General features: G+C 44.0%; 1 protein-coding gene across 5 annotated transcripts in view; it reads right to left on the reverse strand.

Annotated features, from left to right (window-relative positions):
* LOC123992957 (limbic system-associated membrane protein-like) overlaps positions 1 to 22479 on the reverse strand; it is a 1259555-nt gene that overhangs the window by 60403 nt on the left and 1176673 nt on the right. Inside the window, exon 1 of one of the 5 annotated variants that reach the window (XM_046294628.1) lies at positions 6194 to 6321. The exons of the other annotated variants lie outside the window; for them this stretch is intronic. Within the exon in view, the coding sequence (XP_046150584.1) occupies positions 6194 to 6198 (5 nt within the window). The 5' untranslated portion in view covers positions 6199 to 6321. Of the gene's footprint in view, positions 1 to 6193; positions 6322 to 22479 lie in introns of those variants that run through there. 5 annotated transcript variants of the gene reach the window in all.

Below are 22479 nucleotides of genomic sequence, written 5' to 3' on the forward strand. Positions count from 1 at the left end.
CAATATAAAGTTCTGAAATACACATGTCTGGTGAATCATGTAAGTGGCAGTTCTTTGTGTAGCCTGTGTAATTTGAGAGACATTGTATTAGAGAGCTGGTGTGTGTGTGTGTGTGTGTGTGTGTGTGTGTGTGTGTGTGTGTGTGTGTGTGTGTGTGTGTGTGTGTGTGTGTGTGTGTGTGTGTGTGTGTGTGTGTGTGTGTGTGTGTGTGTGTGTGTGTGTGTGGGAGACGTGAGAGTGGGATCGAAAAATTACTGTGTAATAGTCATGACATGGGTTGGTGATGAGAGGGACTGTGTGTGTAGGACCTGTGACCGTTCTGATGGTGTGTGTGTGCGCGTGTGTGCTTTCCTTCGTTCATGTGTGTGTGTGTGTGTGTGTGTGTGTGTGTGTGTGTGTGTGTGTGTGTGTGTGTGTGTGTGTGTGTGTGTGTGTGTGTGTGTGTGTGTGTGTGTGTGTGTGTGTGTGTGTGTGTGTGTGTGTGTGTGTGTGTGTGTGTGTGTGAGAGAGCAAGCGTGTGTGTGCTGGTGGTTTCAGTGTGTACAGGAGCAGCTGTGGGGGTGTGTTCTGATCCTCTGAGGGACAGTGTGGGAGGGTGATGTGAGGGACAGTAGTTTGAAGGTGAACTTGGGGTTCAGAGAACTCTCAAACAGCTCCATGATGGATTCGGGAGCGCAATTTAAAACACTTCTACTGCCGAGTCCAGTGCAAAGAGAGCCGTTAATCACCATGACAGTACCGTGCTTTATGTGTCAACAGGAGGGGAAACTGTGGCAGAGAGACAAGGACTTCACAGGTTAAAATATTGTTCTTTTAGAAACTCCTAGAACCGGTGACTTCTAACTCTTTTGTTCTCTCTACTTTTTCAGAGCGAGATAAGCAGCGTTTGATGAATCTAATATTAAGAATGGACAATAATAGCTGGCACACTGTACACACAGCAAAACGGACATAACTCCCTGCCAAAATTAATGGGCGATACCGTGTTTAAGAATTCTGATATTATGTTAACCCCCTTATGGTCAAAATTTTATTTTGAAAATTAGTCTGGATCTCCTATGGAAAATGCCCGACTTCTGCGAAATATGCAAACAGTCATGTTGAACTGATCTCCAAAAAAGTTAACAACCAGTGGGCCATAATGATTCATATTCCAGGTGCAGCTGAGAACCTGGAGGCTGTGTGGTGGGGTGGAGAGTAACAATGATCTAAATATGACAAATCACCTCTCATTTGGAACCCGCCCCCTGTTGACTCCTCTGGCAGCTACGGTCAGCAGTCCTGGGATCAGTTCAGTCCTGGCTGGAATATTAGATCTCTTCATTGCTGCTGACTACATTTCAAAGCAGCATGTCTATGAGCCTAGATTCTCATCCTTAAACTGCCACTGGTAAGTACCTCTGTACCTCTGCCTTGTTCCCCCATTCACTTTAGGTGATAAGAAAACTATGAATAAATATAGCCCCATTTCCAACATCAATACAGCCCAAAGTTGCCACTCGCCGATCAGTATCTAAGAGATATAAGAATCCATTATTTTCGAGGTGCTGTGCCTAAATCGATGAAGGGTTACTTTAGATGTCAGTTTGCGTTTCGGTGCCGGGGCTTTGAATGGAGACCCCTGGCAAGGTGCATTGAAGTCAGTAGCAGGGATCTCAGGCACTGAGCTGATCAGCCCAATCTTCTCACTAAGAACAGTGGGAATTGGACTTATCAACGCGACACCTAATCCTCCAGGGGGAGGCCTCGCCACCCCCCCTTTAACTTTACTTGTTTCCAAAGTAATTACAAATAGCAATGTTTTCTACCAGGAGAGAGGAGGAGAGGCTAGCAATTATCCCAGTGAGCCTTCTCTGAGGTGACTGACACCGGCACCTATTCCCCGTGTTGCCGGCGCTTGCGTTTGAACTAGTTTGAGAGGCTGCAAAGGTTTCTGTCAGCCCTTCTCTCTTGCTACATTATTAATGGGAGACTGTTGTTTATGAGGCGCCAGGCAGCGAGTGGCTGCGTCCTCTAAGGCGAGGCAGAGCGTCCAGAGCTGATTACCCAGCCTACTAGCCTGGATCGTGGTGGCAGCTGGATGGCTTCAGCATTTAGGCCACAAGCTAATGAAGCATGCAGCGGCGTAGCCATGTTTGATAAAGCCATCGTGGAGACCGTTTGCCAGGTGGAAAGCCTGAGAGAGATACACCCCAAAAATGTCACATACACCGGATAGGTGCAGCGAATTGTGTTGTTTTACAGGGTCAGCCATAGTAGTACAGCACCTCCATAGTAGTACAGCGCCTCCATAGTAGTACAGCACCTCCATAGTAGTACAGCACCTCCATAGTAGTACAGCACCTCCATAGTAGTACAGCACCTCCATAGTAGAACAGCAACTCCATAGTAGTACAGCGCCTCATAGTAGTACAGCACCTCCATAGTAGTACAGCGCCTCCATAGTAGTACAACGCCTCCATAGTAGTACTGTGCCTCCATAGTAGTACAGCACCTCCATAGTAGTACAGCACCTCCATAGTAGTACAGCACCTCCATAGTAGTACAGCACCTCCATAGTAGTACTGCGCCTCCATAGTAGTACAGCACCTCCATAGTAGTACAGTGCCTCCAGAGCAAATTAGGATTCAGTGCCTTGCTCAAGGGCACACCGGCAGATTTTCCACCTTGTCGGCTCAGGTATTCCAATCAGCGACCTTTCGGATATTGGCCCAACAGTCTAACCACCTGCTGCCCTTTTTGTGGCCCTCATGCAGGAGTTGGATAGGGAATGGCTTGGAAAATGATAATTCAGCAAGCGATGATTTGGTGTAAGTTTGCGAAACAAGATATTTTAGTGAGGAAAGGAAATACAAGAAATAGGTGTGGCTTTGTCAATAACATTACATTTACAATCTAATTATCTTAGAACATTTTGTGAAAACTCCCAATTAAGGTGATAATATGAATGTTCTACAGTGCCATGATGTCATTCACAAGGATTTGCATGCCATATTCCTTGGCCACAAATCAAATGGCAAAGAAAAACACAAAACTCATCAGGTTTTTATCACGTTGAGGCTCATCTCCGCATCTCTGAGTTCAAAAGGCATCCCTTTGCCTTGCAAGATGCGGGCGGAGAAGCAAGCATGTTTACACTGATGTCATTCAGCATGTACGAGAGGAATTAAGTGGTGTAGGTCTCCAGAATGAATGAAAGGGCCCCAGGCGTGCCCAAGGACACTTCCTAGAAGCTTCCCAGAGCTATGGGGTTGTCACTAATCTCGTGACAAAGACAGAGGGAGAATTATTTACATACAAATGTGATGGTTGCCCTATACTTGCTTATTTAGTGTTTTTCCAACAAGTAGAACTAAAATGTCTAACTGTAATTGTGTTATTGTCACGACTTCGGCCGAAGTCGTTGCCTCTCCTTGTTCGGGCGGTGCTCGGCGTTCGACGTCATTGGTCTTCTAGATCATTGATCCATTTTTCATTTTCCATTGGTTTTGTCTTGTCTTCCCACACACCTGTTTTCAATCCCATTCATTACCTGTTGTGTATTTAACCCTCTGTTTCCCCTCATGTCTTTGTCAGAGATTGTTTTATTGTCAGTGTTGTTTATTTGTTGTGTTGGTGCGTGACGGGTCCTCGTGCCCATGTTTTTTTTTCATGTCTGTACGTTTTAGTGTTATGGAGCATGTTCCGTGGACATTTATTAAAAGACTCCGCTTACACTCTATTTTGACTCTCCTGCGCCTGACTTCCCTGCCACCTATACACACGGCGTTGACAGTTATATTTAGCCGCAAGACTCCCTCATTCACACCTGGCAACCACAGTTTACAGAGCTGATATAAAACAGCTCATTCCTCTACTTCTCATACTACATGTATGAGCTATGACTAATATGAAATTATGACACTTCAAATGTAATTACAGACCAATATAGCAAATGATTCTGGTCTATTCTGGTATGCGTGTCTCAATCTGGTAATACTGTCTTGCCACTACCTTGTGGATTGCTAGGTGCTTCTGAGTCTGGGTGCTTAGGAACCTTCTAAAGGTTACAGTATTTTCATCACCACTGCCACTGAGTTTAGGCTAAAGTGTTGATTAATCAAGTTAAATGCTCTGAGCCAATCACAAAGTAGAAGTACAATCACCTGCAGTACAGGCTGGACGACTGACTGAAAACATGACTGGCGAAGATGGGCACATCTAATATTCATTATCACTGAGAAGCTACCATCCAAACACTTATAACTAGGGTTGTTAACACATTGTTCATAGCCCAGACTGGCCTCAAAGTTAATTTACTTAATGTATGTACGTTACATTCTTTAACAGCCCCAGATGTCTCACGATAAAGCTTAATGTTCTCTGTTGGCTTGATAAAGCCATCTTGTCTTCTTGACTCATCCTTCCATTTCCATTTGAGTAATTTGCCAGACGCTCTTATCCAGAGCGACTTACCGTAGTGAGTGAATCCCTTCCTCTCCCTCCTCATGGTTGTTATTATCGTACAGATGTACCCTCTGGACTCTGAAAACACAGCAGTGCTATCTATGTCTTCCCTCACCACGGGCCATCCAAAATCCACATTAGATTTGACTTAAGGGGAAGCCACTGTTAAAATAGAAGAATCCCACCCACTCAGACAACAACATAAATAACTCAGAAGCTTTTTCTGAATTTGAACCCCCCCCCCCCCCCAACATCCTTCTGGCCAGACTGTACTTGAACTGCATCCGAGGTTTGTTGTTTGCTGCCACTTTTAAAGCAAACAATGCAGGAAGACAGCGGGATTTTATTTTGTTATTTTGCACAGATTAAAGCATTAACAGAGAAGGCGACCAGCTTCCAAGCATGAAATCCTGTTGGTTCAAAACACTGGCTCTCTTTGTGTATCCGACGCGGTAACTCCTACGTGGAGAAAGAAACCAATGGATTCGAAGCGACCACAATCGCTGTGCATACTTTCAATGCATTTAAATGGGTTTGTTGCTGTCAGTCACGGGGCGTGAGAGATGCCTTTCATTTTGTCGCGGGCTGTGTATCATTTCTCTTCCACTGCAGAGAAAAAAACGACGCTGCAGGTAAAACAACTTAATGTTTGCCAGTGAAAAGAGGCTGGTGAGAAATGGGGCTGAAGTGTTATCACTCTGCGCAGGGATGACAAGGGGAGACGCTTTTCCAGGGCCAATCTCTCACATGTCCTCGGGGGCTGGTGCAAATGAGAACTGCAGATGACTCACAATTAGCATTAGCATCCTCTGCTTTGGGTATGGCAGCCCGCCGCTCACCAAATGCAAGGAGAAGGAACACGTCTTGATAATCTTTCGTGTTGGCAATGAGCGGCCTCCTCCCAGTGATAGGGGGGAAAACAGCAGTCAGTTAAATGTTGAATTAGCTCCAGTGCAACTGGGTGTTGTGAGGCCAGACAAGGCACCCCTGTGTGGGGAGCTGCTCAGCTTCACAATGAGAGAGACAGGCACATTCAAAACATGTTTGCACACCAATCCCCCCCCCCCCCCCCCCTCCCTGAGGACGGCTTTCCTGTTGAACACTATTAAATATTATAATCACTGTGTGGTTCGGCTGTGTTCTGGTATGGCTCTCTGTTTACAGTGCAGTATCGTACTCTGGTCATGGTCACATCGACAACCACAGAGGACGGGCAACAAAGTTCTTGCCTCTGTAGCTCGTCCATATCAATCCAGCCCAGCTTCCTAGGAGCTGGCATCTGCCCATTGTAATCTCATTAGGGATTTGAGTGTTCCTCTTCCTTTATTGACAGTTGAGAGGATGGCAGGTGGTCACAGGCACCCTTTCATATGAGCTACAGAAGCAATAAGAGCGAGAAGAATGTGACTTTGGTATCTATTCACGAGGATTCAAATGAGTGAACTATCCTTAGCAGGCTGACAGTGAGAGACAAAAAACAAAAGTGTCTAAACCTCAGCTTTGAAAGTAGAGTTTCCCCGGAAGTCCTGAATAACAAACAAAAGCACACAGGTGACATGCTGGAGAGAAAGGCATTTGGGGTGGGATGAAAAAGACCCGGGAAGAAGAGAGCAAGAAGAAAATCACCTTTGATGATTTTCCAAACTGACATTAATGAAAACAAAAATGCAGTGCAGTAGCACTCTCCATAAAAAGTGGCACTCAAGATCAAAATGTGTTTCTTTCTTTCATCGAAATGAGATCCTACCTCATACCGCAGAGAGACTTTGGTTCTGTGGAGCGCTCGACGCTTTGCTGGTTTAATTACACAAATAAATGAAGTCCAGAACACCAGGAGCGAGCCCCACAGGACTCCAACAGACTCCCATAACTTCCTGCCTGCAGTTGCTGGCCCATGAAACCACAGCAGTAGCTAAGCATTATGATGTAATGGGAGGATGGGAGTGGATGTCAGCTGGTGGAGGGGAAACATCTGTTCAATTTCACACCTCTTCCCCCAACACACACCTAACCCCTCACTACACACACACACACACACACACACACACACACACACACACACACACACACACACACACACACACACACACACACACACACACACACACACACACACACACACACACACACACACACACACACACACACACACACACACACACACACACACACACACACACACACACACACACACACGTCTGAATATGCGGCAATGTGTCTCAAAGCAGAGAGTCTGTGCTGAAAGCAGCCTCCCCAGAACTTCAGACTAGCGCCGGAATAGCACTGGCACAAACAGTGCCGTCAGTACAGCTACTGACAGCAAACACACCTCACCCTCAGCACAGCAACACTGACCCAAACACATTTCTCATTCACCACAGCACTAAGACACTTCTATTATTCATCAAAACACTCACTGACAGACGGTATAACTTAACTCTGTCGTCCCTGCTCTAGCCGAAATAGAACAGCAATAGAGTTTGGGCAGGTAGCCATATAGCAATGGATAGATCCGCAAACATGCACACACACGTGCAATGAAGCAAGCAACAAAACGTGCAAGCTCACGGACTGATGCATTCACGCACATATAAGCGCACGCGCACGTGCACGCACACACACACACAATAAAAATCTTTCAATAACTCAGCAAGGCACACAAATAAAAAGCAGTGATTGAGCACAAATCAGCAGAGTCACACACACATACAGCTTTTGGCAGAGGTGCATGCAGGTGCAGGGTGTCCCCAGGAGACGACCTGGAGGAAATGGCGGTAGCCCACTGAGAGAGCGATGTGCCATCCAAGGCAAATCACTTGAAGTTTAGCAGGTTGCTAGTTCTCTTTGAGCACATACAGCAACTTAAAGATCAGCTGGATCTCCCAGGCCAGTGAGGGTGAAAGATTGTGTGTGTGTGTGAGAGAGAGAGAGAGAGAGAGAGAGAGAGAGAGAGAGAGAGAGAGAGAGAGAGAGAGAGAGAGAGAGAGAGAGAGAGAGAGAGAGAGAGAGAGAGAGAGAGAGAGAGAGAGAGAGAGTTGGGGGTTGCTAAAATGGATCTCCAATATCATGCAATCCACTCAACGCTGTGTGAAGCACATTTCCAAGTTTGATAATTTACTGGGAAAACCAGAAGTTTTGAGAGGCTACAGATCTTGTGTCACCACGCCCCTCTCTACAAAATATATAGCTACCATATGAATGGACTGAAGCTTGTTACATTGTAAGTGTAGATGGAAGATACACACCGCACAATTTCCACAGGTCACCTTACTGTTGACATGCTACCTATCCAGCTAGATCATTTTATCTCCCTGTTTTGCTGCTCAGGGCAGAGGATGAAATGGATAAGAACATGCTAGTCATTTATACTGTATGAGTTTAATACCACTTGCACATTGAACATAATTACTGCTTCATTAGCTGCTCGGCTACTCCCTTTTTCCTCTGTCTGAGAGATAGCAAATAGAGGTTTTAAAAGCCCCCTGTTACAGATGGCTCGGAAGTGATGGGGATGACTTGTGGCAGCAAAGCAGTAAAAGAGGAATCAAATGAGCTCATGTAGACCCTGCAGTGTTGCCGAATAATTATGTTAGCTAGACACTCAGCAAAACGTGGGACAATCCCTGAGGTAAAGGTTAAAGTAATAGCAGCTGTGGTAAAAGTATGTGGTCATGACAAATGAGTATTCTCCTTGACATTGCTTGCTCTAGTACAAATAACTGTGAAAGTATAGGACAAACTTGACTTATTTGGTCAACAGATAAATGTTTATGGTCAATGTCATAAAGTGTTCCCCCGACAATCTAACGGTCCATTTTTTTGTCTTCGGGTTCCAGACAGCTGCCTATTACCGAGTCTGATCTGAAGCAACCTCCTGCAATCAATGAGCTACATGATACCACAGCAGGGAAATGCCTGACAAGATGTGGGAATGGTCTCATTATAAGCTGGTATTCATTACCACAAGCTGTATTCAGTACCCAGCGAAGATCATAAATGTACATCAACACTGTATGAACATATGCCACACAGACAAACTGCAAGGGCCCTCGCATTCCTCCAATGCAGGCAAGTGTTTCAATTATCTGGGCCTGCTGGCTTTGCAGCTTCTGTCAGGCGCGTGTCACCCACCCTCAAAATGACAAAACAATTCATTTCTCGCAGTCGAACAGCTTCCACATCCTTCCTTTAGCCACAAAGCAAGTGTCGTGAACTTTCATAGGGGGCATATGGGAATCAAGCGTTGGAGTGAACTTCTACCCTCTCATACGCCTGTCAAGTGACCAAATGGCCATTACATGTCGGATAAAGGAGCTCAATTCCCAAAATGTGAAGAATTTAAAATATCACTCTGACAGGGTCCGGACAGGCTTTGGCAGCCAGCCGTCCCTCCCACCAATAACAGGCCCCACATTCACAAGACAGGAAACAGGAAAATGAACAAAGCCACCAAACTACAGGATATTTGTCAGCTTGTTGTAAACGCCTCTTACCCACAATTGTTTTATTTTTTAACATTTTATTTAACCTTGGTGGCAATCTTTTCCTCACTTCTCTTTTGGTTACAAAATTATTTGTTACCTCTGACAACAGGCCAGTTGATGTGGTTTGCCGTCTACACAAAGCAGACCGGTGGAGGGAGAGACTAATAAAATTCTCTGGCTGTCGCTGTCCATCCCCTTCAGATAAGACGGATCACTTTAGATCCGCTGTTGGGGCTCTGATCCCTCTACGTTGACACTACTGTGGGTCTCCCCAGTGAAATGTTTCCAGACGACATGCTAACTACAAGAACGTCAACTCTCCACTGTGGCCTGTACCAAATGGAGGAATCATAACTTTCATATTTTAGTGCCGAAAAAGGTTGTGGTTCTCAAAAAAATGTAACATTTGAGTTGCTGGTATTTTGTACCAGTGTTAACCGTCACAATTCAAGCACTGGGAGGAAACAGCATATGAAACTATGATTTTTCAATATTATGTCCCTTTATTAACAAGCTCGCTCAGCCTCCAAACGACAGCCACCTGAGGACACAGTCACGGACACCCATTGATACACTCAAGCTGATGAGATTGCTGGCGGCTAAATGATGATAGCAAGGAAGAGGAGCCGCCGCTACACAATAGGAAGCAGCTCGATCCAATAAAGTGAGGTAGCAATGCAAAGCCAGGCCGTGGCCCGCCAACTTCTTTAAAGTGAACTCTGGGGTAAAAAAACAAACAAAATAATTCAGTTGTCTTTGTATTCACACTGCCCTGGCCTTTGAATGAGGACTAAACTCTTTTGCCAGTTCACTTCCAACTATTTTGTGGTCCGAGTCCTCTTTGCATTCACATTGTTATGTTTAGAAAGGAACCAAGAGGGGTGGCAGGTAGCCTAGTGGTTAGAGTGTTGGACTAGTAACTGAATGGTTGCAAGATTGAAACCCCCAGCTGACAAGGTAAAAAGCGGTCGTTCTGCCCCTGAACGAGGCAGTTAACTCACTGTTCCTATTCCCTCATTGAATATAAGAATTTGTTCTTAACTGACTTGCCTAGTTAAAAAATATATATATTTTCAAACATGAACTCTGTGTTTTTACAAGGTGTAGGACAAACCATTCAATAAGAATGTGTTGGCATACAGCTCAATATTCCTACTTACATTGTGGAAGCTAATAGATTGCATGTAGTTCAGATCTGAGACTTAATAATTGCAATCAGAAGATACTATTAATATGTACATTTGATTGGTAACAGAGAAATTGCAATAGAATAACTGCATAACAAATAATGCTGCAATTGAAAATGGTACACCTAAGTTAGGCTACTGCCCCTTTAAGAGCTACAATAGACGTTGTACCCCATGTGATTCTTAACAACTATACACTACATGACCAAAAGTATGTGGACACCTGCTCATCGAACATCTCATTGCAAAATCATGGGCATTAATATTGAATTGGTCCCCCCTTTGATGCTATAACAGCCTCCACTATTCTGGGAAGGCTTTCCACTAGATGTTGGAACATTACTGTGGGGACATTCTTCCATTCAGCCACAAGAGCATTAGTGATGTTGGGCGATTAGGCCTGGCTCGCTGGTCGGCATTCAAATTCATCGAAAAGGTGTTTGATGGAGTTGAGGTCAGAACTCTGTGCAGGCCAGTCAAGTTCTTCCACGCCGATCTCAACAAACCATTTCTGTATGGACCTCGCTTTGTGCACAGGGGCATTGTCATGCTGAAACAGGAATGGGCCTACCCCAAACTGTTGCCACAAAGTTGGAAGCACAGAATTGTCTAGAATGTCATTGTATACTACCCTTTACTGGAACTAAGGGGCCGACTGTACTATAGCCCAAACAATTAAAAACAGCCACATACCATTATTCCTCTTTCACCAAACTTTACAGTTGGCTGTCCTGTTCTGTGAGCTTGTATGGCCTACCACTTCGCAGCTGAGCCGTTGTTGCTCTTAGACATTTCTACTTCATAATAACAACACTTACGGTTGACTGGGGCAGCTCTAGCAGGGCAGAAATCTGACGAACTGACTTGTTGGAAAGGTGGCATCCTATGACAGCGCCACGTTGAAAGGCACTGAGCTCTTCAGTAAGGCCATTCTACTGCCAATGTTTGTCTATGGAGAATGCATGACTGTGTGCTCAATTTTATGCACCTGTCAGCAATGGACTGAAATAGCCAAATCCACTCATTTGAAGGGGTGTCTACATACTTTGTATATATAGTGTATTTTCTCACACTATTCAAACCCCACAATCAATAAACAGCTTATGAAGCTCTCTTAGCCTATAGATCACATATTGCAAACAAATAATCTGAACTAAAAACCACACATTTTGGAATTTCTGTGCATCCTTGACAATCGCTAATCAATATCCAAAATCGGCACCATTTTTTTCCCGCAAACCTGCGCATCATTGTCTTCTCTCTTTTGTGGCACCAATGTGAGGGTTTATGTCAGGGGAAACAGTGTTGTAGTAGTCTAGTGTGAGGGGTTATGTCAGGGGAAACAGTGTTGTAGTAGTCTAGTGTGAGGGGTTATGTCAGGGGAAACAGTGTTGCGCTAGTCTAGTGTGAGGGGTTATGTCAGGGGAAACAGTGTTGCAGTAGTCTAGTGTGAGGGGTTATGTCAGGGGAAACAGTGTTGCGCTAGTCTAGTGTGAGGGGTTATGGCAGGGGGAAACAGTGTTGCGCTAGTCTAGTGTGAGGGGTTATGTCAGGGGAAACAGTGTTGCGCTAGTCTAGTGTGAGGGGTTATGCCAGGGGAAACAGTGTTGCGCTAGTCTAGTGTGAGGGGTTATGTCAGGGGAAACAGTGTTGCGCTAGTCTAGTGTGAGGGGTTATGTCAGGGGAAACAGTGTTGTAGTAGTCTAGTGTGAGGGGTTATGGCAGGGGAAACAGTGTTGCGCTAGTCTAGTGTGAGGGATTATGTCAGGGGAAACAGTGTTGCAGTAGTCTAGTGTGAGGGGTTATGGCAGGGGAAACAGTGTTGCAGTAGTCTAGTGTGAGGGGTTATGGCAGGGGAAACAGTGTTGCAGTAGTCTAGTGTGAGGGGTTATGTCAGGGGAAACAGTGTTGTAGTAGTCTAGTGTGAGGGGTTATGTCAGGGGAAACAGTGTTGCAGTAGTCTAGTGTGAGGGGTTATGGCAGGGGAAACAGTGTTGCAGTAGTCTAGTGTGAGGGGTTATGTCAGGGGAAACAGTATTGCAGTAGTCTAGTGTGAGGGGTTATGTCAGGGGAAACAGTGTTGCAGTAGTCTAGTGTGAGGGGTTATGTCAGGGGAAACAGTGTTGTAGTAGTCTAGTGTGAGGGGTTATGGCAGGGGAAACAGTGTTGCAGTAGTCTAGTGTGAGGGGTTATGTCAGGGGAAACAGTGTTGCAGTAGTCTAGTGTGAGGGGTTATGTCAGGGGAAACAGTGTTGCAGTAGTCTAGTGTGAGGGGTTATGTCAGGGGAAACAGTGTTGTAGTAGTCTAGTGTGAGGGGTTATGTCAGGGGAAACAGTGTTGCAGTAGTCTAGTGTGAGGGGTTATGTCAGGGGAAACAGTGTTGCAGTAGTCTAGTGTGAGGGGTTATGTCAGGGGAAACAGTGTTGCAGTAGTCTAGTGTGAGAGGTTATGGCAGGGGAAACAGTGTTGCAGTAGTCTAGTGTGAGGGATTATGTCAGGGGAAACAGTGTTGTAGTAGTCTAGTGTGAGGGGTTATGTCAGGGGAAACAGTGTTGCAGTAGTCTAGTGTGAGGGGTTATGGCAGGGGAAACAGTGTTGCAGTAGTCTAGTGTGAGGGGTTATGGCAGGGGAAACAGTGTTGCAGTAGTCTAGTGTGAGGGGTTATGGCAGGGGAAACAGTGTTGCAGTAGTCTAGTGTGAGGTGTGGGAATAATGAGAGGCGATCCTGAGGAGCTTTGCATTTACATTGTCCTAAAAAAGGGAACGGGACCACAGAATTCAAGTGAACCGAACTCAGACCAACTCTTGATATGGAATGTTCACATTGCACAAAAAATTCAGCGAACTGCACTGTTCACACATATTTTCTGAAAGGGACCAAATGTGAAAATACCCTAAGTCATTAGCTGCCATTTAAGGGCATGCAGAGGGTAGAATCTTGCATTGTGTGTTAGTTTTAATTAATGGAGGTGCATCAGGTCCTCATGATCAACAACACAATGCAGCTGACAGGGTGGGAGCCTAATAGCTGGAAAATGGATTTCTGTGTGGGCACACACAGCTGCTCGGTTGTCCTGGGTTGATCCAGCTCAGCAATTGTGTACCATTGTATTGTGCTGGTCATATGATTGAAGGACAAATGTATCGCAAAATATGCTAAATGCATGACATTCAGCAGGGATATAATTATTATTTGAGTCTTGGACTGTAATTGTCGCAAAGTTCTCAGGTCAGAATCCAGCTGTGAAATAAGTGTATTGTTTGTGTGTGTGTGTGTGTGTGTGTGTGTGTGTGTGTTTACGTAGAGTATTAACTACTTTTAGGTTTGCACTTATCCACCCACAACTGCAAATTACTAAAATGGCTTTAATTAACTCCAATTGAATAGCTTTCCATTTCTCTCCCAAGTTCCGGCACCATGGTCCATAATGAATGCTTTGCTTCCACCCTCCCACTACATTCTAATACAACTTGCAAAGTGCTCTGTGACAGACTGTGATATGCATAATAAAACTGGGCTGATTGATTGAGTTCTGCAATCAAATTGGCAAGCATTGATATTAAAACCTCCCTCCCGCTAACATCAGCTTTTTTCACTTTTTTTCTGATGGTACAAATTTACTCTGCTTTCAGTCACAGCTAGCTAAGTAATTTTTGCTTTCGTGAATTTAATGTGAGAGAAAAGGATAACATGGGCTCATTTCAGCAGACTACAGACTAGCCTACTCACTGCATCAGGGTGTAAAATTACCCATTCTACTGAAATGCACCTCTCAGGAGGCAAAAATACAGCGAGAATGTTAAACATGCCCAGCAGCAAACTCTGCATCCATATCCTTCAAATCTTCAGAAACAAAATCATGCCACTCCTCCCTTCACTACCAAATAACACATTTCTATTCAAACTAATTTTATGGTTTGAGATGGTAAATGTAAATCATACAATGTCATTAGGTACAGTATTGTAAGATCTTAGCTGCGTTGAAATGCTTCAACATCACACGGCTATAGTAAAGTAGATCATACAGTTGTGGCCAAAAGTTTTGAGAATGACACAAATATTAATTTCCACAAAGTTTGCTGCTTCGGTGCCTTTAGATATTTTTTGTCAGATGTTACTATGGAATACTGAAGTATAATTACAAGCATTTCATAAGTGTCAAAGGCTTTTATTGACAATTACATGAAGTTGATGCAAAGAGTCAATATTTGCAGTGTCGACCCTTCTATTTCAAGACCTCTGCAATCCGCTCTGGCATGCTGTCAATTAACTTCTGGGCACATCCTGACTGATGGCAGCCCATTCATGCATAATCAATGTCAGAATTTGTGGGTTTTTGTTTGTCCACCCGCCTCTTGAGGATTAACCACAAATTCTCAATGGGATTAAGGTCTGGGGAATTTCCTGGCCATGGACCTGAAATATCTATGTTTTGTTCCCAGAGCAAATAGTTATCAGTTTTGCCTTATGGCAAGGAGCTCCATCATGCTGGAAAAGGCATTTTTCGTCACCAAACTGTTCCTGGATGGTTGGGAGAAGTTGGTCTTGGAGGATGTGTTGGTACCACTCTTTATTCATGGCTGTGTACTTAGGAAAGATTGTGAGTGAGCCCACTCCCTTGGCTGAGAAGCAACCCCACACATGAATGGTCTCAGGATGCTTTACTGTTGGCATGACACAGGACTGATGGTAGCGCTCACCTTGTCTTCTCCGGACAAGCTTTTTTCCGGATGCCCCAAACAATCGGAAAGCGAATTCATCAGAGAAAATGACTTTACCCCAGTCCTCAGCAGTCCAAGCCCTGTACCTTTTGCAGAATATAAGTCTGTCCCTGATGTTTTTCCTGGAGAGACGTGGCTTCTTTGCTGCCCTTCTTGACACCAGGCCATCCTCCAAAAGTCTTTGCCTCACTGTGTGTGCAGATGCACTCACACCTGCCTGCTGCCATTCCTGAGCAGGCACTGTAATGGTGGTGCCCCGATCCCACAGCTGAATCAACTTTAGGAGACGGTCCTGGCGCTTGCTGGACTTTCTTGGGCGCCCTGAATCATTCTTCACAACAATTGAAACGCTCTCCTTGAAGTTCTTGATGATCCGATAAATGGTGCGATCTGGCAGGCTATTCAGATTGTTTATCGGACCGTTTAAATATTATTTCATTTTTTTAAAAAGTTAGTCCACCTTCACTTCTAAAACCAAAGTTGCGCCCCTGATCCAAACTGCCCCTCTCTATTAGAGTTCTCTGTTATGTGTTTCTTTGCTACTCTGTACAGTTACGGACTGACCAGCCCTGTTCACGGGCACCGCACATCAATCTCACAGTAACAGTCAACACTGAGTGGAAGTGTGGACGTGGGGAGAGTATCAGTGGTGTGTGTGTACCTATGTGTGTGTGTGCAGGTGTGTGTTTGTGTGTGTGTGTGTGAGGAAACATTACCACAGAGTACTAGCAGTTCCCAGAGTGTGATTCCCTGCTACTCCGGGCAGAAAGACTGCAGATAATTACCCAGGGCTGGCTGGTTGTCTGGTGGCTCCCTGACAGACAGGAAAATGCCAGCAGGCACCAATTGCCCTGCTGCATTTACGAGCACATGCAGCACTCTAACAGTCAACCTCCTGACCATTTAAAACACACAAATGAAATGACTGAAGTGGTAAGTCACTGGGTTTCCTGGACCTGGATCAGTTCTACGCAGTTCATATGTATCGAAGGTGACATCTATTGGAAAGGAGATAGTCTCTAGTAGATAGTCTCTAGGAAAAGACATGTGAGATCAGGACATATGTAGCCTGTTCACACACATATGCTTGTGCTTTAGCCAAGTTCTGTCGGGTTTGTTGTCATGGCAAACATGTATGACATGAAGTTTGCTAGAGCACAAACAGCAGACGACCAGGCTTGGCCATATGAACATCTGTGATATATATATATATATATATATATATTTTTTTTTACCTTTATTTAACCAGGCAAGTCAGTTAAGAACAAATTCTTATTTTCAATGACAGCCTAGGAACAGTGGGTTAACTGCCTGTTCAGGGGCAGAACGACAGATTTGTACCTTGTCAGCTCAGGGGTTTGAACTTGCAACCTTGCGGTTGCTCTCCAATGCTCTAACCACTTGGCTACCCTGCCGCCCCAAATATGCCTGCTAGAAGAGTGCATGAAGCCAAATGTAAGGTTTACTGTCAATCAAGTTCAATATCCACAAACATTTTTAACCCTCATCCTTTAGTTAGGGATTCTCACATATGGTAAGATGACTGTTTGTAGAGAGAGTAGCAGACTGGCTCCATTTCATTTAGTCATTTCTTGTCTTAATGGAGTACAGATTGAGTGCAGACTGGAGAGATTTGGCATGGGTCCCCAGATCCTCAAAAAGTTATACAGCTGCACCATCGAGAGCATCCTGACCGGTTGCATCATCAACTGGTATGGCAACTGCTCGGCATCCGACAGTAAGGCGCAACATAGGTCAGTGCATACGGCTCAGTACATCACTGGGGCCAAGCTTCCTGCCATCCAGGACCTATATACTAGGCGGTGTCAGAGGAAGGCCCAAAAAATTCTCAGACTCCGGTCACCCAAGTCATAGACTGTTCTCTCTGCTACCGCACAGCAAGCACTACCGGAGCTCCAAGTCTAGGTCCAAAAGGTTCCTTAACAGCTTCTACCCCCAAGCCATAAGACTGCTGAACAATTAATCAAATGGCCATCCAGACCATTTACATTTTGACCCCCATTTGTTTTTACACTGCTGCTACTCGCTGTTTATTATCTATGCATAGTCACTTTACTCCTACCTACATGTACAAATTACCTTGACTAACCTGTACCTCCGCACATTGACTCCGCACCAGTACCCCCCTGTATATAGCCTCAGTATTGTTATTTCCTTGTGTTACTTGATATAAAAAATGCTACTTTAGTTTATTTAGTAAATATTTTCTTAACTCTATTTCTTGAACTGCATTGCTGGTAAGCATGTGACAAATAAAATTTGATTTGAGATGGATTCATCCTCATTCTCAGCCTTCCAAGTCAGTTTACCAGCATTCTTTTACTGACTGATGTCGAAACCTTTGCAGACAATAGGCCACCCATTTTGATCAAGGCACAATATTGATTAGGGACTCCCGAGTGGCACAGCGGTCTAAGGTGTCACTACAGACGTCACTGAGGAGGTCTGAGGCGTCATTACAGACCCTGGTTTGATTCCAGGCTGTATCACAACCGCCCGTGATTGGGAGTCCCATAGGGCGGCGCACAATTGGCCCAGCGTCGTCTGGGTTAGGGTTTGGCCGGGGTAGGCCGTCATTGTAAATAGGAATTTGTTCTTAACTGTCTTGTCTAGTCAAATAAAGGTTAAATATATATATTTGTTTAAAGAGATGCCTTCATAAATTAAATCCTCACATTAACGTGAGTAAAATTGACCTGTGTGGCAAAGAGAAGTTTATTGTAACAATGTGTTCCTGTTCAAAGGACATTGACGAGAAACAGACTGGTAAAACATGCAAACTAGTACAGCCAGGAGGTTTTATTAAGAGGGGTAAAACAGTTCATTATTTATGCTATACTTGTTATTATGGTGACTTATTTTTGACAATTCATCAGAATTCTGCTCGCTATGGGGATTTATGAAACTTGTATGAAAAGCCATTCAGGACAATATGATAAGACCTGGCACGAACAACACATTCACAACATTATTCTTTGCTATGAATAGTGAAATTGGTTTGTTGCTATGGAAACACTGCATACTATGGCAATTTATATTGCTCTCTGACACAATAAGGTATTTTTCCTCCCAACAATGGATTTGTAAGTACAAACGCCGCTCTAAAAGCAAGACGGATCCTGTTTAATTAGCTTGCTGTTCATTGCTAAATGCAGGTAAACAGACAAAGTAGGGATAAGCCTTTATTTCTTTCTAGAATTTTAAAACCCATAATCATTTAACACCAGCAGGAACAGAAACCCCCTGCTTCAGCAGAGAGGAGCCCCCAAAACCCTGAAGTTTGGGAGAAATCTGCAGCTAAGCTCCCCTATAGTACAACCTCATTATAAGCCACAGCAGACAAACTGGAGTTCCATCTGTCCCCAGTCTACTTCCTTAATGGACTTTTAGTTATTCAGAGCACTGAGCGGGGCCTAGTGTTATACATTGGAGGCGCCTATCCCCAAGAGTTTGATTTTTGTTACATTTAGTCCCATCATTTGAAAGCTTGAAACACCAAACCAAGGACAAAAAAAGCTTTCCCGTTGGAACATGGTAACACTGCACCTGATCTGGCTTCTTCGTGATCAAAGTTGTTGAGCCATGAAGACATTTAAGTGGCAGGAGAAATTATGAAATTTCAATGTTTTTGACTCAGTGAAAAAGGCTCAATATTATTTCCTTCACGTCGCTTAGTGGAAATGCCGTGAAATACAGTCCATTTCACAGGCTGCTAGTTACAGCAGGGGCTAATGGCAATTTTAGCTATTTACCCACTCTCAATTAAACACTTCAACCAGTCTACTATGAAACACACAGTGTAGAATAGATTTTTGGAATTACTTTGCTAGATAACATGGTTTAAATGGATCATGTCCAATGAACACGACATTTTAAAAATCTTACTGTGAGCATAGCAAACAAATGGGGCATAGGTAGGAAATATGAAGCATTACACCCCCCCCCCCCCTATCCCCCAAAAAAGACATGCCATTAAAACCTTGCTCTAGACCTACTGCAGACCCAACTTGATGTTGTGGCTATGTGTGGGAACAGCACAGCAGAGCCAGAGGCAGTAGCTGTACTGTAGGTCCCTTGGAGAATCAATAGTGAGGCATTGTTGACATCTATTAACTAGAAACATGCTGGGCCAGCTTGTCCCCTGCAGGGCCGGACAATCTTTTCGAATTTCCAACCTGTCAAATAATAGTCACTCTGCCAGTCATGGAGGAGCAAAATGTAAGTATCTATTTTCTAAAATGTATTTTAGGAGTGCTAAACGTATTCATGGACTTTGTGTATTTATTGGTTGCATCTAAATTACCCCGCCCCCCCCACCCCACATATAGCCACTCCTACACCATAATGGCTTTTTGCCTACATTTCCCCCCCTCTATTACCTACTGTGAAAAATGTGGATCATTACTTTGCGCTTGACCATCCTTTGTCAAGGTAATTGTCACCTCTCCTTGGAAAAGAAACACATCCATCAACAGGGATCAGATATGCCCGGCACGGAGCCTTGACACCTGAATGGTGACTGAAGTACTTAACCACTTTAACTGCATGGATACTTCAAACTCATAGCCTAAGTCCTTCACTGTACATTTCTCTTAGGAGCTGCTGGCGATAACATCATCCGGCACCTTGTGTCTGCCTCCAGGGTTTCGCCATTGTGTGTTCCTGAATGTAGTGGAATGACTGAGGGAAAAACAGAGATGCATTCCATTCACCACCATATCTGTACACAGGTTCAGACCCTTCTCACCTCTCCACCATACGTTTCACTTATGCATTATTCATGTAGGCTTCCTCAGTACTTCAACTAGGAAAGGGAGATGTCAAATTCAGGCCTTACTTTGTGACTCGTGTGGAATGTGGTTGTCTTACCCCTTGATATACATAATTCTTCTTCTTATTGCTTGTTACACTTTGATCCAGAGCAGCTATATGAAGAAAAAAAACGGATTGTACTTTGCACATCTGTACTCTGTCTTGATCTTTACTAGCTTAACTCAAACACAGAGATTCAATCAGGTAGGCTATTTCAAACTTTTAAACAACTTGTTGGGGTCATTGAACATGAAATGAAAATGGGAACGCTACGAAGATGACAACAGGTTTCTAAGTGACCCACAGAGACTTCCGTTTTTATCCCGGAGAAAAACTCGCCATTACCACGTCTCCCGGTCGTAAAAAATGGCATGAAGAGACGTTTATTTAGCCTCATCAGAAGAAAAGTAAAGAATTCATTCCATCTGTCCCCCATGAAAGTAGTCTACATATCATATTGATACGCAAGTTTAAGGCATAAGGAAATGCTGAAAGAAACCCAAATGTGAGCTTAGGAGAAACGAGGCTGCGCTCCAGTTGACTGGTTGTAATTAGGGGGAATGTTGAACTGGATGAAGCTTATGTTAACTGATTACCCTCTTTAATCAGTTCTAATCTCCAGTCATTTTCACAGCACAATACATTTTTCTTCCATAAAGTCAAATGAATAAGTAAAAATATAGCTGCTCCTTCAAAAGCGTCTTTGGTTAAGTCTGTAAGTGCCTCCGATATGTTTCTTAATTATTAGATCTGTTCCTCAGGAGAGGCCAAGCATTCAGGACCACAATTGCAGTGAAAATCCCTCGATATATATTTTAATACGATTTAAAAATGGGAGTAATGAGTAAGAGAATGACCATCCCTTGTGTCACGAAAATCGTTTCCATTGGCGAGGGGTGTGGGGTGATGAGGTGCGAGAGTTGGGGTCAACCTGAGCAAAATATAGTGGAATATAAATGTCCAAATTAGATTCAATATTCACGACTTGATTTTATTACGGAAGATTCAGGGGAAAACAGTACCTGGGACTTTCTAAGCCCCGTGCTGTTTTGAAGCAATGTGAGATGCACCATTGTGACCAAACAGAGGGGAGCACGAATAGGGTTCACATGGTCAGCCAGCACACCTGATCCACCAAGGGAAAGAAAGAGAAAGTCCAGATGTGTGAGACAGAGAAAAGGAAGTAAGAGAGAGAGTGAGGGGGCGAGAGAGAGTAAACGAGAACAAGAACAAGAGACAGAGAGAGAACAGGGGAAAGAAAGAGGCAGAGAGAGATGATTAATTGGTTGAGTGAACACAAGAAAACGAGAAAGAAAGAGGGAGCTTTTAGATGAGACATCAGGAGGATTACCAGTTGTCTACTCCACCAGGGTATGTATATGAGCCGACTTGGTGGAGGGTGGAGACAGAGACAGACAGAAAGAGTGAGAGAGGGAGAAAGAAAGAAAGAGAGAGACAGAAAGAGCGAGAGAGAGAAATAGAGTGAGAGAAAGAGAGAGACATATGCAGAAAAGTAACTGTAAAATATGGTGGTGCTTCCACTGGTGCTGGGGCACTTGTTAAGGTCAACGGCATTTGCTGTGTACAAATTCTGTGCAACTTCCGGCTCGCATTTACTGTGAAACCGAGGCCTGCTTCAGGTTAGTCTTAACAGTAGTCAATTAGGACACTGTGGCTATTTGATCATAATGTAGGCCTACCAGAGTGGCCTACCATCATCAAAAACAATGGAGAAAATGCATCCCATAACATTTTAACATGGAAATAGCTGTTCTATAGTTCAGCCTTTAGGCTTAATACCTCACTAACTAGCAAAGGATATGAACAAATGTACACACTACATGTAGCTCTCACGTTCATCTCAAAACAAGCGCATCTACCCACAACCGCTGATGCTGTAAACACAGTCCAGTTCAAAGTGAATGGCACCGATCCATATATGGTAATGGTCTATTTGCATATACAGTAGGCTACTGCAGCTCTGATTGGTTATGTCACACCAGTCTGTGTAGAGTAAGGGTCCTGCGTGTCAATGCAATACAATCCTACTCAGATGTGTTCTGCATATACATCAAATCTCTTGCATAGTTAGTTTTGCATACTAAGTCTTGCATAGTTAGTTTTGCATAATAAATTGTGCATAGTTTGATGTTTCGGTAAGTTGTATTGAAAGTGGCTAATATTGCATTGATTCGATCGCAATTCCCACATTAAAGTGGAACGTTAATAATGTTAACTAACGGGGAAAACTTGAGTGAAGTTCAATGCTTCTCTGCGCGCACTGATATTTATTCTGCGTGGCAGTTGCAGGGAGCTGCGCGCCCGTGCACAGTTTAGAGGGAACATTGTCTGGAAAGATTCTATATAGAGGAATGGGATAAGATCCCTCCCAATTGTTTCTCCAATCATAATTTTTACCCCCACCAATATAGCTACGTTTTTTATTATTTATTTCATACAGTCATTTTTGCTCATCTTTATCAAGGGTGTCAATCATTTCCGACCCCACTGTAGATTCCTCTGTGTTACGTTCGTCATAATGGTCGGACCAAGGACCCACAAACACAAAAGGGAAAATGGCTACCTAAATATGATCCCAAATCAGAGACAACGACAAACAGCTGCCTCTGATTGGGAACCATATCAGGCCACCATATACATACATAGTACCTAGACCTACAAAAACCCCTAGACATACAAAAACCCTAGACAATACAAAAACTAGCATACCCACCCTCGTCACACCCTGACATAACCAAAATATAAAGAAAACAGAGATATCTAAGGTCAGAGCGTGACAATGTCA

This window comes from Oncorhynchus gorbuscha, linkage group LG13 (assembly GCF_021184085.1).
Source record: "Oncorhynchus gorbuscha isolate QuinsamMale2020 ecotype Even-year linkage group LG13, OgorEven_v1.0, whole genome shotgun sequence".
In the NCBI taxonomy this organism is placed as follows: domain Eukaryota; kingdom Metazoa; phylum Chordata; class Actinopteri; order Salmoniformes; family Salmonidae; genus Oncorhynchus; species Oncorhynchus gorbuscha.